Source organism: Suricata suricatta, chromosome 4, assembly GCF_006229205.1.
Source record: "Suricata suricatta isolate VVHF042 chromosome 4, meerkat_22Aug2017_6uvM2_HiC, whole genome shotgun sequence".
NCBI classification, from domain to species: Eukaryota; Metazoa; Chordata; class Mammalia; order Carnivora; family Herpestidae; genus Suricata; species Suricata suricatta.
The window spans coordinates 114,430,344-114,447,996 of NC_043703.1; the positions used below are offsets into that span (position 1 = coordinate 114,430,344).

At 52.5% G+C, this 17,653-nt stretch overlaps 2 protein-coding genes and 1 long non-coding RNA gene across 4 annotated transcripts; 2 read left to right on the forward strand and 1 right to left on the reverse strand.

The window, feature by feature from the left end:
• Window positions 1-102: 102 nt before the first annotated feature.
• Window positions 103-6,942, forward strand: ANKRD53 (ankyrin repeat domain 53). The gene is made up of 6 exons (XM_029937562.1): window positions 103-904; window positions 1,151-1,355; window positions 1,718-1,917; window positions 3,122-3,286; window positions 3,689-3,809; window positions 6,186-6,942. The coding sequence occupies exons 1-6, from the start codon at window positions 840-842 to the stop codon at window positions 6,903-6,905; spliced, it is 1,476 nt and encodes a 491-aa protein (XP_029793422.1). The 5' UTR covers window positions 103-839; the 3' UTR covers window positions 6,906-6,942.
• A 484-nt stretch (window positions 6,943-7,426) lies between these two features.
• On the reverse strand, window positions 7,427-15,537 carry TEX261 (testis expressed 261). 2 transcript variants are annotated; one of them, XM_029937564.1, is made up of 6 exons: window positions 15,359-15,537; window positions 13,627-13,706; window positions 12,330-12,483; window positions 11,148-11,215; window positions 10,327-10,429; window positions 7,427-10,160 (listed from the first exon to the last, which is right to left on the reverse strand). In XM_029937564.1, exons 1-6 carry the CDS (start codon window positions 15,375-15,377, stop codon window positions 10,045-10,047), a joined length of 540 nt encoding a protein of 179 aa, XP_029793424.1. In that variant the 5' UTR covers window positions 15,378-15,537; the 3' UTR covers window positions 7,427-10,044. The 2 variants fall into 2 exon arrangements, with proteins under 2 accessions (XP_029793424.1, XP_029793423.1); XM_029937563.1 differs by lacking the exon at window positions 15,359-15,537 and adding an exon at window positions 14,647-14,827.
• Window positions 13,188-13,932, forward strand: LOC115289937. Its single transcript, XR_003907882.1, has 2 exons — window positions 13,188-13,456; window positions 13,681-13,932. It is a non-coding gene; the product is annotated as an uncharacterized LOC115289937 (long non-coding RNA).
• Window positions 15,538-17,653: the final 2,116 nt, after the last annotated feature.

Sequence of the window (17,653 nt, forward strand, 5' to 3'; positions counted from 1 at the left end):
CTCAAGTCATGGTCTCATGGTTTGTGGGTTGGAGTCTGTCCAGCTCTGTGCTGACAGCTCAGAGCCTGGAGCCTGCTTCAGATTCTGTCTCTCTCTCTCTCTGCCCCTCCCCCACTCATGTTCTGAGTCTCTCTCTCTGTTATTAAATAAATATTAAGAAAAAAAATAAGTGTAAATGAATATGAATCCTTGCAGTCAGGCAGTTTGGAAACACGTACCAACAATTTTAAATTATTCATTCCTTTTTACCTAGTAATTCTACTTCCAGGAATCCACCCTAAGAAAACCACCAAGCTGAATCGTTTTGTTTTCTGCTGCACATGAGACATTATAGCAAGTCCATTGCGGTGTTGGGCTGCCGTTGCGTCATAATGTACGTTTAGTATGTGGCATGACAGTGGGTGCCAGTTCATAATAAAACGCTAAACGAAAATAAGTACAAAAAAATACCTATATGATATGTACATACGCATCGTTAACAGACCGTGATTTCTGTGGGTGGTGGGATTGTGATTTTCTCGTCGTCTTTTCCTCAGTTTTTATAATCAGCACTTATTAATTTTATAATCAGAAACAAAACCTCGGTGTCTTCCGGGTTGCGTGTGTGGTTGATGCTGTTTCCATCGCGCTTGGGGCGGCAGGGATCCCGCCGCCGGATCTCCTGAAGAAGTACGGCCTAGCCCCCCAGGGCCAGGGACGCTAGGGGCCCTGGAGCTGGCGGTTACTAAGTCGAGAAGTGGCGCCGCCCCTCGGAGGCTTGGTCCCGCCCCAGAGCGCAAGGTGGAGAGACCTCCGGAAGGTGGCACGGGTGGGGGCAGCCCTCGCCAACAAGTGTCACCATGCAGTCAGCGAAGAAATTCTCCTGCAAGGTTTCCTGTGGTAGTTTATCGTCCCAGCAGTCCAGGTGAGCCGGGGAATTGGCCTGGGGCTGCAGGGCCTCCCAGGTGGGGCAGGGCCCAGTTGGGGCCGGGGCTCTGGGGCAGCCCCCAGGAGCCCGAAAGCCGAGCTGGGGTCCGGGCTTGTCTCCGGAGAGGTGCCCAGGGACGGTGGCTTCCTCAGTGCCCTGCAGACCTGCAAACCCTGGCCTAGCCTCCAAAAACGCCACAGGGCTCAGTGACAAGCCTCACTGTCACGCACAACCCCTCCGCAGGGCCTCCTGCCTGGACCAGGACTCCGCTTTCTCACTCAACTCCCCGCTTCCGACCCTCCACTGGCCCTCCATCTCTAACCCGGATGAGTGGGGCCAGAAGGCTTTAGGGAGCTACTACGAGTTGTTTGCGGCGGCGCTGGGCAACCTAAAATGGTTGCGGTTCTGTCTGAGTCAGCACCGTGAGGAAATCCCAGCAGATGACAAGGTGAGGCCTTGGAGCTTGGAGGCAAGAACTGAAGACCTCTGCGCCCACAAAAAGCTCCTCACATAGTTGTTCCCTGGTAAGGAGCTGCCTGTGCAGCATCCGCAGATGTCCTTTTCCGTGTAATGGTCCTAATTCCCCTTGCTACTGTGGCAGAGCCATATGGGGTAGGGGTGGGAAAGGAGTGTGAGCCAGGGATCTTGCTACTGTGGCAGTGCGCACATATGGGGTAGGGGTGGGAAAGGAGTGTGAGCCAGGGATCCCTGGGTGTCAGGGAAGAGGGATGAGTAATCCTAAGGAACTGCCCTCTAGGTTAGGTCATGGGCCCTTCTTAGTCTCCCCCTGCCCTCCTCTGGTCCCCACAGGGTTTCACTGCCATCCACTTCGCAGCCCAGAGTGGCAAGCTTGCATGCCTGCAGGTCTTGGTAGAGGAGTACAAGTTTCCCGTAGACCTGCCCACCAACAATGGCCAGACACCCTTGCACCTGGTCATCCATGGGGACAACAAGACCATGACACTCCCCTGCATTCACTATCTGCTTCAGCAAGGGGCGGCCCTCAACACGTGAGTCCAGCCTGTGTCCAGAAAGTATCTTGGAGCCTGGGCAGATAGGAACTCCACTTCCAGGTAGGCAGATCCATGCAGGACAGGCAGAGGGCTATGGGGTGACCAGGACTGGGTCTCACATACTGCAGCCAGTAAGCCCATGTGGTGTGGTAAGATCAGGCTCTGGGAAAAGACAGCCTTAGTTCTCACACCAGCTTTGCTGTCTGCTAGCAAATGGCAAGACCTCAGGCAAGTCAACCAAAGGCCGAAATTGGTATGGGGTGTGGTCTGGGCCTTGGAAAGCCTAAAAGATCCTCAGGTATTTCCAATTTGCAGCAATGTTTGGGAACTATTTCCTCAGTGTTTTCAAGTGAAATTTGGATGACATGAGACTATTGTGATAATTGAGGAAACACACAGAAAGCACATGGATGGCATATGAAAGACTGCACTCATTCATATACACAGAGCGCCAAGCCAGAGTTGAGGAATAGAGTAGTGAAGACATACAAACAGTCCTTGCTCTTACAAAGCTGATATACTGTTGCAGGAGCAGAGCAGATGGTAAATTAGGAAACTAATAAATGATCAAAGGACAATGTAGTGAGTGGTTACACAGGAAATAAACAGGGTGGTGGGTGGTGAGTAAAAGGGGCAGGAAGAGGATCCATCTTGAAAGGGAAGCCACCTCTAATGAGAAGACATTTAAATTGCAGCCTGAAAACTGGGAACAAGCCAACCATGCAAAGAGCCAGGGAAAAGTGTCCCAGGCAGAGAGAATATGATCTGCAAAGATCATATGCTAGCAAAGAGTGGGACAAGGTCAGAGGGTGAGGTGGAGGAGGAGGCAGGGCCCAGGTCATTCAGGCCTTGTGCACCATGGCCAGGCAGGGATAGGCACAGGAGGGCTGACTGACTTGTGAACAGTAAGGGCAGTGCCTCTAAGTTCCAGCCAACCCAGCTCTTCTTCCAGCAGTACTTAACGGTAGCATATCCGTATAATCAGACTTTTATCATTCATTTAGTACACACCTCCTTCTACAGTAGAGGAAACTGAAGCTCAGAGAGGAGAAGGGACATGCCAGAGTCACCCAGTGGGCTGATGGCAGAGCCAGCCTGGAGGCCAGTTTGCCCGACTGTCTGATGGGCAGATGCCCTTTGTCCCTCCTCTCTGCCCCCCCCCCCCCCCCCCCCCCCCCCCCCCCGGCGGGGCCCTCCACAGTCAGACTAGCAATGGCTCCACACCCCTCCACCTGGCGGCCTGCCGGGGCCTGCTGAACTGCGTGAAGGTCCTGGTGCAAAATGGTGCCGATGTCCATGCCCGAGATGCCATGGGCTGCAAACCCATCGACTACTGCAAAATATGGACCCACCGTGACTGTGCCAGGTGAGAGTGTGAGAGCCACCCAGAGCCTGCCGGCCTTTCCCCTGGGGTCCTCACCTAGGAACCTTTGAGAGGAGAGTCTGGGCTAGGAGAGAAGTCTGCTGAGACCCCTGCCCAGGATATTATTCCCAGGGCTTTCTACAGGACCTCACTGCTTTTGGTTTGGCATTACCCATCCTTGCCCTGAGGCCCTGGGTCCTCAGCAGGAGGGTGGTGATCAGATCATCAGACAACTTTCCTCTCTCACCTGAAATGATAGTAGTCATTCAGAGGGGCCTTGCACAGTGGGGAATGGTGTCTCTGGTGGCTCCTCCCACCCACATCCAGGCCCTCAGCAGCCAGTCTTCCCAGCCCTGGCTAAAGCTCAGTCATCAGGGGGATGACACACCCCCACCTTGGCCCCAGGTTCTTGAAAGATGCCATGTGGAAACGGGACAAGAAGGACTTTGCTTGTGAGATGGGGAAACTGAAGAGGCTCAAGGACCAGCTGGCCCTCATGGAACAGGACTACCTGACTGAGTACCAAGTAAGGGGTAGGGTGACAGGGGTGCCCGGCAGCCACTGCTATCCAAACATGTGAGCAGAGGACAAGTAACTCACATGCACAGTTATTTAGGAGAGTGGCTGGCAGCAGTCCTACCCAGGAAAAGCCTCCCTCTCCGCGTCCTCTGAAATCCCATCCTTAAAAGCCACTCCTTTAGGTCAAAAGTTTTGTTTTATAAAAAAAAAAAAAAAAAAAGTTTTGTTTTATGTTAGAAAGCAAATACAGCTTAAACTAGCAAGAATTTATGGCACCCCTCACTACTTCATTGCCTCCTTCTGGATTAGGAGGAAAAGCTCTATTGAGACCCAGGCCCTGCCTATATTGGGATTCATGCTGGTTAAAAAGATCCATCCTTTGGGCACCTGGCTGGCTCAGTCGGTGGAGCAGGTGACTCTTGATCTCAGGCTTGTGAACTCAAGCCCCACACTGAGTGTAGAGATTACTTAAAAATAAAATCTTTAAAAAAAAAATTCCACCCTTTCCAACAGACATTGTGCTCTCTGCTAGGAACCTACTGGACCCTGAAGCTCCAAAGACAAATGAGATGTGGTCCCCTCACTCAAGAAGCTTAGGGTCTAGGGGCACCTGGGTGGCTCAGTCAGTTAAGCCTCCGACTTCGGATCAAGTCATGATCTCATGTTCCTGGGTTTGAGCCCCGTATCAGCCTCTGTGCGGACAGCTGAGCCTGGAGTCTGCTTTGGATTCTGTGTCTCCCTCTCCCTCTCTCTCTCTGGAGTCTGCTTTGGATTCTGTGTCTCCCTCTCTCTCTCTCTCTCTCTCTCTGGAGTCTGCTTTGGATTCTGTGTCTCCCTCTCTCTCTCTCTCTCTCTCTGTCTGCTTTGGATTCTGTCTCCACCCCCCCTCTCTCTGCCCCTCCCCCCTCTCATGTTCTGTGTATCAAAAGTAAATCATTAAAAAAAAAGAATCTTAGGGTCTAGTATGGGAGGTGGGTTATATTCCTGCAGAGGAGTACAAGGGTCCAGGAGGATGCCAGACAGATATTGCTTAAGACAATCTTTAAAGATGGGTAGCAGCTGGCCATAAGAAGGGAAGGGTTAACCAAAAAGCAGGAATAGACAGCCCTGTGGAGAGGCATAGAGATAGATGAGAATGTGGGTATGCCGAGAAGTAGGGGATCGGATGTGAGTTGGAGACTGACAAGCTAGAGATTTGGTGGGGGCTCAGCTCTATCATGGACATGGGCTGGTGAAAAATGGGGGAGTAGCTAAAGGATTTTAAGCAGGTATAATTATATAGGATGCAAGAGTCAGAAAACCCAGAAAGAAGATCCTGGGAATCCTAAGTAAGTTCAAAAGTAGGGAGGGCATCAGGGCTGGCAAAATCCAGTACTGCTGCTTGGTTCCAGGTGCATTTCTCTCCAGCTTTCTCAACCCTACCCTCTTCTGTTGTTGCTGTCACCCAGTCCATGGGTCCAGAGGAGGCAAAGCTCCTCCATTCCTGTGGCTCTGAACTTTCCCAGAAGCACCTTGCAGATCTCCCCTTATCTCTTATTGGCCTCAATTGGATCATATGTGCATTCTGGCTCCAATCCCTAGAGCTAAAGGAAAGCCATGTGCTGGCTGACCTGGGTCTGGGGCAAGGCTGATGGAATTGTGATTGGCTTAGCCTAATCAGAGCCTACCTCCAGAGCTGGGTCAATCTCCATACACCTGATTGCTTAGCAACAGTCTGGGAAGTGGGACACTGACACAAGGGAGTAGAAAGGGGGCAGTTCCATGACAAGTTGAAGGTTCAGTTCTAGTGGAGGCAGACAGAAACAGAGAGGCAGGCTGAGTTATCACCACCCAGTGCAGAGAGCCAGCCAACCATATGCCCTAACCTACAAGGCTCCCCACTTCAGGATGGCTGCCCACATTGGCTCCCCTGGTTCCAGGCCTTCCAAACCTTTCTTTGTCCAGAGTCAAGGATTTGCCTTTGCCCTATCAGACCAGAGGTTCTCTTAGGGCAGGACATATCTCCACAATCAAACTGGGGGCTCCTTTGGGGATGGAGGCTTGTCTACCCCATGAGTCGTGAGGTTCTCCATAGGGCAGGGACTGTATCTCCCCCTCAAGCTGGAGACCTAGGGCAGAGGCTGTTAATCAGATCGGAGGTCTCTTCTACCAGAGAGGGTCTATCTGCCCCGTCAGCCCACAGGGTAATAGTTGTCTCCTGTCAGAACAAGGGCTCCCATAAGGCAGGAGTTTCTCCCATCAGACTTAGGGCTCCCCTGGGGTGGCACTGTATCTGGCCAATGATACCTGAGGGTTCCACGGGCTATAGCCACAGGGCCCCCTTCCACAGAAGCAGGGATGGGGGCAGCCCCCCACGACTATCCTGTACCCTCTGATGTTACAGAAAGAGCACCAAATTCTGAGGGAAGCTGATTTCAAGAGGTGGCTCCAGGGCAAGCAGCTGCCCCGGGGCCGATCGCTGACCCAGAGCGCCAATCTCGAGCCCTGTGCCCCACGCCAGGCTATTGCCCTCTCCAAAGCGGCCAAGCAGCAGGGATTGAGGCCTCTCAAGAACTTCTACCCCTCCCCGGAGGCGTGCCTGCGACTGACACCGCAGCCCAAGCTGCAGCCCTTGAGGACACGCACGTCCACCTACACGCAGCCCAAGGTCAAGCGGCCCAAGTCATGGAACGTCAGCAACAACCCTGCCAGACCCCCCATCACCCAGATCAGCACTCCACAGGGCATCCGCCTGGGCGTGCACCCAGACCCGGGCTCAGAGCACGACTTCTGCGGCTTCCTCGAGGTGCGGTCCAACAGGCGTGGTAGTGCCCAACTGCGCACAGTGGCCGGCGACTGGGTGGCACCTGTGCCCCAGCTGCCTTTCGAGGTGATAGTCCAAGAACTGTACCCTTCAGCGCGGCCATGCAGGATGAAAGTGCCCCAGGGCTTTTGCTCTGTCGGCATGAAGGATGTGCCCCAGAAGCGGCACTTGGGTGATGACAACTTCTGGACTGACACTCTGGCCATGAACCTGCGTGAGACATTTGATGACACCTTCCTGGCAGCTGTGAGAGCCCACCAAGGGCTCCCCTCTCTGCCTGCCCCCACAAGCCCCCCATAAACTTACTTTACTAGGCTCTCAACCTGAGGCAACCCAATGAAGGCTGAGATGTGGTGATTCACGACGTGGGTGGAGGACAGGGAGAAAAGGGCCCAGAGCCTTCCACTCTCAAGCTCAGAGATCAGAGCCTCTTCTCTCTGATCCCAGGTCTCCATTCTCCACAGAGAAATTTCTTGGACCACCCGCAGGAGATTTAAGTTATGGCAGAGGCCTCAGAGAGGGCATCAGTCACTATCCTGGGCCCTAGCATTATAAAAGTGACTTTGGTGTCCCCGCTACCTCCCCTCCCTCCCAGCCCACCAGGAACAAGTCTTCCAGGATGAGGAACCACCAGAAAATTCCGCCCCTTGTTCAGATTAAGTCCTTCAAGGTTTCTGTAGATCAGGGAGGCACAAGAGGCATATCTCGGGGAAGGAAGGGAGGCCATGTGGCTTCAGTTTGAGACTACAAAAGCACCTGCACCTCCTCCAGGTAGCTATCCTGGATCCCCTGCTATCCCTTGTACACATCACTATAAATCATTCATTAAACAAACATTTATTGAGTGCTTTCTATGTACCAGGCACCAAGCCAGGCACTGTTGATACAAAAACTGAAGGACAGTCCCTGCCCTCAAGGAGCTTACAGTCTAGTGGGGAAATAGACCAGTAAGCAGGCAAGTAAACCTGGAGTGAACTGTGTGGTGTGCTGTGGGAAGAGGGGACAGAGCTCGGAGGAAGTGAAACCTAAGTTGAGAACTGACAGAGAAGGTACCCAGGTGAGCAGAAGAAAGTGGAATCAAAGTGGCATCTCTGAATAAAGAGGCTGGGACACACGGTGGAAGGTGGCAAGTGATGAGGTCAGAGGCAAGCAGTAACCAGACATCATAAGTCTCACAAGCCATGCTAAGGGGTCTGGACTTTATCCTGAGGGTAGTAGGGAGCCATGAAAGGTTGTAGGCCAGGGAGTGACTTGATAAACCATACATTTTAGAGACAACTCTGGCTGTGGGACAGAGAAGCAGAAGGAGGCTGTCTCAATAATCCAGGTGTAAGCTGATGACAGTGGTAGTGGCTTGAGTCAAGAGATGTTAGGAGGGTAAACTTTACATTTTTAGAGATTGGATGGGGGTGGGGAGGGGTTGAAAGAGAAAGCAGGGCTAGAAAGCCGGCTTCTGGTCTGGCTCCTGAGAGGTCTTGGGGCCACAGCAGGTACCCAAAAGAGGCAGGTTTACAGAGGACAACATGCCCTCTGGGCCATGAGAATTGTCTGTGCACCAAAAGGCAGCAGAGCTATGGTTCAGAAGACCAGGAGGGATATCAGGGCTGGAGGTCAACTCTTAATTCCTCGGCAAAGAGTCCTTGAAGCCATCAGCATGGGTGGCCTCCTCCAGGGAGCCCACAGCAGAACCCTGAGAAACCCCATGTGTGTGGGGCAAATGGAGAAGCCTGTGCAGGAAACTGAAAGGAACAGCCAGAGGTAGGAGGAAAACCAGCCACAGGAGTGCCAGGGAGGTGCAGCTCAAGGAGCTGGGGGTGGTCAGCCCTGTCAGATGCCACAGAGACCCAGCAGGATATGAGGACTTAGCACAAGAAGGCCACTGGCAACCCCTAGGAGAGAAGCCGTATCATCAGGGTGAGGAACAAAGACGTGGAAGGCAAGGGAGCGCAGGGCCAGCTGCTGACCCGCAGTGAGGATGATATTGGCCTCCTGCATCTTCACCTTGTCCTCCCTTGTCCACACAGGATAACAAGGCCTGGCCATCCCCAGGCCCCACCAAGAAAAAACCAAACTGTGCTACTCCTCTCAGGGAAAGGAAAAGGCTGGTGTTTTTAAGAGAACAGGAAATGCGAACACCAGGAGTTGCGGGGCTGTGGTGGGACTTGAGGCAGGATATAGAGAATTTCAGGCTTAAAGGTACCACACGTGCATGGTCCACCTCCGCCCCACCAGCCTCGCGCTGAGGCAGAGGACGTGGCTGGGAACGGCTCTCGGGGGCGGCACGCCAATGTGTATGGCTGAGTATTTGCAAGGCACTGTAGCTGGAGTGCAAAGTCAGCACATGCTGGTCTGTGCCAGGATCTGGCCCGCCTTCTTACAAGCCTGAGGTCATCTCCCCAGGAGTCAAAAGCACACAGAAGAAAGGGCTAGCCCTCGTGTGCTCTTAGTGACAAACCATTTCTCCCCTCAGTCCCAGTTCTTAAAAATTAGGTTATAAATACCCAGGCTGTCTGGAAGCCAACTTCTATTCTGTTTCTCCTCGGGCCTGAGACAGAATTCAGCCAGAAACCACTCCCTTTCCCCAGGGGAAGACTTACAAGTAGGATATTGCAGATGTTCTGAAATCCAACCCAGTCCCAAACTGTGCCTCTCTGTCCCCAGTTGTGACAGCCATGGAGCCGCAGGTAAAGAAGAGGTGAAAGAAAAGGGAGGGGGCATCAGAAAGGCCGCCTCTACCCCACTCCCCTGATCCGGCTCAGCTCCTCAGCTCATCTCTGCTCATTTCCCACAAAGGGCCATGAGAGCAGTCCCTGTGGGAGGGCAAGGCCCGAACCCAGAAAAGGAGCCGCTGGAACAGAAAAGCCAATCCAGTCCAGGGCAGAAGATCAATAGGAAGAAAGAGATGAACTTTCAGGGTGTTAAGGCAAACAGTGCCACCTAGAATCTTTATTCAAATGGGAATCAGCACTGGGACAGAAATCACAGTTCAATAGCAAAGACTATTTCTCTTGGAAGTGCCAAGCCACGGCCTCTCCCCATGGCCATCTGCCCAGAGAACTTATCCCTATCTGCTCTCCAGCGTCATAGCCCCTGCCCTGCCTGCCCAGGCTGAGCCAGAACCTCCTGACCCCCCCGTAGAAGTAGGCAGGAGGGTCACAGAGAGCTCAGCTTCCATATAACCAGGTGGACCACGGCCTCCTGGCTGAGCAGGCTCTTCCAACCCCCCCGGTGGCCTCTGAGGTCACAGCCTCTAGCAGCGTCAGATCTGAGCCAAGCTGAGCCCCTCGAGGGAGATGGGACTGAGGGCTTCAGGGAGAGTCAAGGGGACGAGGGCCAGGGCCATGGGAAGGTGCCTTCCAGGCTCACGGCCCCCACCTAGTGCAGAGGCCCAGCGGCCTGACTCTCCTGATCTTGCTCCCACATCCCCTCCCCGAGGGGTTCAGTATATCTTCTGACGACTGGGTAGAATGGCCTCTTTGATGAAGGAGAAGACAACCAGGATCCCTAAGCGGTTGCCCCGCTTGCCTTTGGTGAAGTAATTGGAGACCACGTCATCTGTGGAGACATAGGCAGGGAGATGAGTGTGTGTGTCCAAACATGAACACGGCTCTCCCCACCTAGAGCCCAAGTGTCTCCATCACAGGGTGGGCTCTGGCTCACCACAGAGACCCGGATCTTCTTGGTGTCGTCCCACCACAACCCCTGACAAACCCCTTCTCACCTCCTGGCTGCATGGTGGAGGGCAGGATGTTTTCCCCAGCTGACAGTGACACAAAGAACGCAAACGGGATTATCCACAGACAGAAAGTGAAATAGGCCAGGACCTGGCAACAAGAGACACTGAAAAGAGGGTGCCCCGGAGGTGCCAAGGGTGGGCCACACATGGTCACCATGTATCTTACAGAGGTGGTCACGGGTGCACAGAAGGCCCCATACCTGGTCTCTGAAGGAGGCCAGGGCCCAGGAAGCAGAGACAGGACAGTCTCAGACATGAAGATAATTCAATGGGGAAAGGTGAAGGCTGAGGCTGACCGAGTGTGACCACGATCCCCAACTCCTGCTCACTAGGACAAGCAACTCCTCTGAACTAAAGAAGGTGGATGGAGGGCAAAACCATGACTGACCCATATTCCTCAAAACAGTGACCTTGTTCTTCCCAGAGGGCTGACCTGCAGCAGCAGGGTGTGGAGGGACCTGAGAGGAGAAAGGCTTGGCAGGCCGCTGAGAGGAGCTGGGCTTCAGGGCTGCAAGCTGCCCAGCCCCGTGAGGTGTGCATCAGACAAGGCCACCCCGGTGCCTCATCCTGACCTCAGGTGATCCTGGGAGAACCAAAGGACTCCCCGTGGGAGAGCAGTGTCCTCCCCACCTTGGCCAAAGGCTTCCCTGCCCCTCATCCACACTGCTAACATCATCAGGACTATATTTTTAAAATGTGTTATCCCTGAATAGACTGTTTCAAATCATAGCTAAGTTCACAAAGCAAACCATCCAAGTCCACTTTACCTCCCTTGCTAATTGTTCGACGTACTGAACACTTCTTACCTCTGAGAAAGGATAATATTCCTCTGCAAAAAACTGAAATGCTAGGTAGTGATTCACCACCACTAGCCCTGTTGAGGGAACGAAGAGTCAGTCAGTTTGTGGGGAATAACATAAAGCTAGACTTTTAACCTTCCAAAGGCTCCTGGGACGGGGAGCCCTGAGTCTTAGTCCTGATTTTACACCCATCTCATACATGGCTATAAGCCAAGCATATTACCCTCCAGAACTCAGTTTTCCATCTGTTAAAATGGGAGCATTAGCTCTTGCCTGTCCATTGCAGAAGGCATTTACCAGCAAAGCTAAAAGGCAGATAAGAAAGCTCTTTGAATGGTTTAAAAATGAGACCTGAATGTTACATAATTGAAAGCACTGTGATGACAATTAACCTGGTTTTAAGTGGACGTGAGTCCTGAAGAGGGCTCTCCCATGGGCGGTGGGTGCAGGAAATCGTGGGTGTGCAGGTACCATAGTCCCAACAGATTCTACTCTAAACGGGGCAGCAGGGAGAGGGCCTCAAATAAAAAGGCTCGCTCTCCTCAGGAATAAAAGGGCACAGTTTGCTAGGCACACTTTTAGGGATCCTCCAAATTCTGGGAGAAGGGGTCCTTCCTCATTCTGTCCCAGGGCAGGGCTCGCTGGTCTAAACTAGTATGTTCTGGACTGACACTCCTCCTTAGTGTACACCCACATTTATGGAGGGGGAGGGAACACACAGATCCTGGGGATCTGAGAAGCTACGGCCAGAGAGGAGAAACGACACTCATACCCCAAGGCAGATGCCTGCACGGGGCCCCACAGACCCCTGTGTTAATCAAGACGACTAGCTGGTGAGCTTCCTGCCTTGCCAGGGTGGGGCTTTGGGCTTTCCCCGGCCAAGCAGTTTCTTATGGGCCGTAACTATGCAGCAAACTCACCTTTTCTCCCTTCTCAAATTTACCTTCCTGGGAAAGCCCTCCCTGTCTGAGTACCCCACCTCCACCACCTCTCCCCCCAAATTCTAGTCACTAGAGCCAAGGTTTGCTCTAGGCTCCTCAGGTGTGAGCACCCCATGTTCCCAAACAGCCTGGCCTCCTGGAGGACCTCTGTAGTTTTGCCTCTCTTCTCTATATCCCCATAGTGCCCTGGACTGAGCGGGGCACACACAGCCACCTCCACTGCCTCCCCACCTTGGCCCTCTCTCACCGCACGAAAGGATGAAGTTAGGCGAGGTCAGCATGATGAAGGGGAAGGTCTGGAGGAGGCCAAAGTAGACGAGGTTGGTGAAGAGGCCCACGCCAATCATCAAGGTGGGAAAGCGCTCAAAAACGTAGAGGCCAATCAGCACAGCCGTGGAGAACTGAAACAATGAGAGGTACACAGTGCAGGGAGCCTCTTCCAGGCAGCCTTCCGGGTCTCACTAACCCCCAGCCCACTCCGGGGAACACTAGGTTCATGCTTCAATCTCCTCCTGTTTCAGTCACAGGTCTGGCCTCCCCAACTTGTCTCTCAGCTCCCAAAGGGCAGCATCTTTTCACGCCATTCTCAAAAATTGGACAGCAACCCACCGTAAAGAAAAAGCAAACAGTTTACAAAGTTCAAATTTCAATTCCAGTCTTCTTCGGTTTTCTTTAAAATGCTGATCATGACCTACTGAATTGATTACACAACCCAAAAATGAATGACACCGGCAGTTTGAAGAAAAAAAAAAAACCCAACACTGTTCTGAAGGACTTCTAGCTGTCGGCACTTAACAAGAGTGAGTTGGTAGAATGAAGCTCTAATTCCTGTAGCAACACCCACAAGCCAGGCCTCTGAACCGAGAGCTGAGAGCTACGGTCCTGTCTCCACCACTGACCCTCTACCCCACGGCATGCCCAGCGGCTGCTGACACCAGGTGACTTGAGCGGCACTGGGCTTCCCCCGTCCAGTGTGCCCCATCCCCACCTCTCCCTGCAGCCGGCAGGAATCTGACCACCAGCCGGCACTCTTGTAGCTCTGACATCAATGGCAAGGATTGTGTCCTCAGAGATGGAAGCCTTCCATGAAACCTCAGGAGGACAGGGCTTGGGTCAAGGAAGGCGTCTCCCTCTTAGGGCAAGTCACTTGATCCAATCAGAAAGAGGGCAATGAGTACTCCAACTCAAGTACTCAAAACTGTCTTTAGGTCTCTCTCAGTTCTAAATACACGAGCAGAGCAAGGGGCTACAGACAATGAAAAACAACCAAGCAAAGGCCGGGCCGTGGTGCTGTCAACAGAGAGTGCGCCCAGCTGTCACCTGAAGGAACTGAGAACAGGGTCTGCGGTGAAGCAATGCCACTTGGGGAAGGAGGTGAGGGAACACCTGTTCCAGACGGCACACTCAGGAGCCCAGGTGCAGGTCGAGGAGGTAGAGGGGGCACCCTCAGGAAACAGCCTCATCATCCATGCCAAACTTACCCCACCTCCTCCTTTGGAGGCAGGGCAAAGGAGGGGAAATCTGGGGGGAAAGCAGGCACTCACCCAGATCATGTATTTTATGATCCTGCTGGTGGCCACCGTGTATTCCTCTATCAGTTCTGCCAGGTAATAGAGTCCAGCGGCTGAGGGGGTTGAGAAGAGGAGCAAGCAGACAGAACATTAGCCAGAGTCACTCCCACCAGCCCGGTCCTTCCTCTCTCTGCAGCTGGGTCCCCATCAACCCTTCATGAACTCAAGCACGTAAGGAACAAACCAAACATCTTATGTAGTGTCCTCCCTCCCAAGTCTGAAGAAGCAAAACTTTGTCAGGGCAACTAAAGAGGGTTTATAAAACTGAATGGAAACCTGCGTTTGATGCCTCAGCACAATGCTAACCTCGGATTTACAAAGGAGAAGTTCATTCCTTCATTTGCTAAGCATCTCTGGGCACCGGGTATGGGCCAGGTGCCGGGCTGAGCGAGGAGAGTACATAATAAGACAGACAAGGTCCCTTCCTTGACCCAGAGTGGGTAGGTGGGGGGTAGGGAGAGGAGTCAGAGATCCCAGAGTGACAAGCCCTTCTGAGAAAGTAGAGGGCACCACCAAACCCCATAAGAGGCTTCCTTGAGGGGGTGACATCTCAGCTGGGACCAAGAGTAGGAACTAGCCAGGAGAAAGCGTGTCAAACTCCGAGAGAGTAGGCAGTACAAAGAGCCGGAGGCAAAAGGGCGGCGATAAGCGTCGGGGAAAAGTTTAGCTCGGTAGGCCCGCGGGGGTGGGACCCGCAGCGGGCGGTGCGCGAGCTCGGACAAGGGGCACTTGAGTCAGCCACTCCCAGGCAGTGCCCGGGCGGATTCTGTGACACCGGGAAGGACCCGCGGTCCCAAGGGCTGCTGGGGTCGGTAAGAGGGGGCAGGACCTGGCGGGACAGGGAAGGAGAGGGATGTGAAAGCCGGGAGCCCCGGACAGGAGTCCGCCGGGTGGCTCCGGCGCCCCGGTGAAGCGACCGCCCTCGAGATGCGATCCCCGGCCAGCACAGATGCCGGACAGGAGCTCGTGCGGCCCCGGGTCGCGCACTCTCACCGACAGCCAGCGTGATGAAGGCCACCTGGATGAAGAGCGACAGCCAGCTCAGCACGTACATGAACCACATGGCGCCCCCGCCCCGCCCGCCCCCAGACCGCCGGGACGGGCCTGCGCGCTTCGGCTCCGGCAACACGGAGTCGCCGCCACCGTTGCCGCGTCCCCGCCCAGCGGACCGCTGGACGGCGGTGCGCCGCAGCCGAGAGGAGCCCGGTCGGGACATCGCCCCCGGCCGAATCCGGCCTAGCGCCGCCCGCCGGCGGGGAGGACCAACCGCCGCCGCCGCGTACCGCACCTTGCTCGGGGAGCTCCACCCCGGGGGCTGCACCAAGAGAGTGGCTGGCGGCGCCCTGCCCGCGACGCAGCTCGCGGAGGCAGGACTGTCCCGGGGGACTGAGGGGGGAGAAATCTGCGCCAGCCGGAGGAACAGCCTTTGGTGCGCTCCCTGGGCGCTCCCGCTTCCGGCGTCGAGCGGTCCAAGGCACGAGAGGGTCTCCCGACCGCTCCCCAAACAAGCACCGACCAGAAGCCTCCAGGCAGGTTTGCCTACAACACTTTGTCTCGCTCCCGCAGGTAACCGGAACCCAATTGTTGCGTGCCTAACTCATGCCAGGCACTGTGCTTAAAGGCCACGCTGTATTTTCGTGATGGAATGTGATTGGAAGATGTAAATCATTTTATGGATAGGGAAGTTGGGGGCAAGGAAGGTTACCTTGGCTCAGGTCATACATCTAGGAAGCGGCACAGGCAGGAGTTGGGGCGCCTTTAATCAGTCATCTTCAGGCGTAACTCTCCCTTTAGGCTGAGTTCCTTTAAGATACGTTCTTCACCTTTGTATCGCCTGCACATCGCCAGTGGCGGGCACTCAAAGCGCCCAGTTGCAGCAGAATGTATTTACTATATCCCATGGAGAGAGTTACGGAGGGCGCGGAAGGAGCAGGGCAGCCCTTGTTCAGAAGTTCTCCATCTAGTGGCCAAGACAGGAACGCAAATTAAAGTGTCTGTCCCTATTAGACCCTAAACTACCAACCATTGTTTTCACTTGCCCACTTCCATTCTGGTAACCCTAGGAATGTAACTCGATAAACCTGTTTCTTAAGATTCTGTTAAAACAATCCCACCTGGAAAAGGCAAAGTCAACAGGTGAAAGTCATCTAATCACGGCCCTACGGTATAATTAGCTACCACCAAATGCTCTAAGATGGTGATTGGTTACTCTGGCTTATATCAACCCTGAGCTTCTGCTCTGCGGCGCATTCTTCTGAAGAATTACACCTACTCCGGAGGGCATTCGGCCTGGTCAACTAAAATAAACACCTAATAACCAACTCCATTTGTGTTCGTGGATTCCATTCTCAGTGACTCACATTGGGAAGTAGGGTCCAACATTTGAAGGCCATGGCTGTACCTAGCATCTGAAATGAGGGCAGTCTTGTGGGACTGAGCCCTTAAACTTGCAGAATCTCACAACAGCTCCAGGTGGTTAGTGTCAGAATTGAATAAAATTATAGGACACCAAGTCTGTGTACAGGTTGTTGGTGTGAGGGGAAAAGCCCACACATTTGGTGAGTAGAGAAACAGTTTTCCTTTATTACCACAATGACAAAGTATGAATGAATGTAAATGATATTTCAAAATACCTTCAATCATGTGAGAGAGTTACAGATATTACTAACAAGTACTATGACTCTGTTGCCTTTATTCACCGTGGAGGGAAATGTTTAGTTTCAGTTAGAAGTTATTAGTGCAAATAAAGTGGAATTTTTTTTCCTTCCAATTTTCCAGGGTTCTGGAGTTTATCTCCCTGAATTCTATGTCCACCGTTGACTTCTACAGGGTCCCAAATCCCTGGTTAAGAATTCATGAGAAGGGGGATCTGGGTGGCTCAGTCAGTTAAGCGTCCGGCTCAGGTCATGATCTCATGGTTCCTGAGTTCAAGACTTGCAGTTGGGCTCTGTACTGACAGCTCAGAGCCTGGACCCTGCTTCTGATTCTGTGTCTCCCTCTCTCTCTCTGCCCCTTCCCTGCTCTCTCTCTCTTCCTAAAATAAATAAACATTAAAAAAAAAAAAAGAATTCCTGAGGAATATGTATAAGGGGCAGCGGGAGCTTAAAGGGCTGTGTGCCTGTTTATAAGCCTCTTCATTGCAGCATGGGGAGACACTGAAAACAACCTAAAAATTTATTAATAGGAAATTGGATAAAGTATCTTTTGATACATCATAGAGTAAAGCTATACAAACAAATGAGGATGGAATAAATCACGGGGAGCAGAGCATAGTGTAGAGAGACTTGCTGAAATCACTGTTGTATATCCCTGGGACTGATGTCACATTGAGTGTCAACTGTACTTTGATAAAAGAGAAAAGAATAAAAACAAACAACAAAAATGAGGAAATTCTTTATATACCCATGAAAGAGAATCCCCCTTTAGAAAACTGTAAAAGACTGGGGAGAAAGAATCTAGGTATTCTTTATTTAGGTATTTCTTTACATAGTATATCTCTGGAAGGATACATTACAAAATGGTAACATTAAAGAGATGGTAACATTGCTTTCTTCCTAGGAAGAGAGGGTGGGGTTCAAGAGTAAGAGAGAGCCTTTTTATATTAATACATTGAGCTATGTAAGTTTATGTAAACATATTACCTATTCATAAATTAATTTAAAACTAAAATGTTCACAGTATGCTGGATCTTCTGGGAAGGCTTGGATTTCCTGTTTTTACCCCATCCCTTTGTGAGAAAAGCGGCCATGTCGTAGCTTACAGGAAGTTGGCTAACCTTGGATCATGTGGCCTGGTCACCTGGGAGTTTGAATTTGAGACACAGATGCATCAGTGAGTAGAGGCACAATAAAAATCCCAATTGTTCTTATTTTTCCTAAATAATTATCTTGCCTGGGAGGGAGGAGACTATGAAAGTATTTCCCCAGTGCTCCCAGAATTGTAGATCAGGGAAACTTGAGGGCCACAGAGGTAAAGCGCATTGCGGTGACAGATGCATAGT

Bases quoted from the DNA above. Each gene is read 5' to 3' on its own strand.
- ANKRD53 (XM_029937562.1), top strand. From the start codon at position 840: ATGCAGTCAGCGAAGAAATTCTCCTGCAAGGTTTCCTGTGGTAGTTTA. The intron at 1,918-3,121 runs GTGAGTCCAGCC...GGCCCTCCACAG, and splicing joins CAAGGGGCGGCCCTCAACAC to TCAGACTAGCAATGGCTCCA. The intron at 3,810-6,185 runs GTAAGGGGTAGG...CTGATGTTACAG, and splicing joins ACTACCTGACTGAGTACCAA to AAAGAGCACCAAATTCTGAG.
- TEX261 (XM_029937563.1), bottom strand. From the start codon at position 14,716: ATGTGGTTCATGTACGTGCTGAGCTGGCTGTCGCTCTTCATCCAGGTG. The intron at 13,707-14,646 runs GTGAGAGTGCGC...CAACCCCCTCAG, and splicing joins CTTCATCACGCTGGCTGTCG to CCGCTGGACTCTATTACCTG. The intron at 10,161-10,326 runs GTGAGAAGGGGT...ATGTCTCCACAG, and splicing joins CTCCACCATGCAGCCAGGAG to ATGACGTGGTCTCCAATTAC.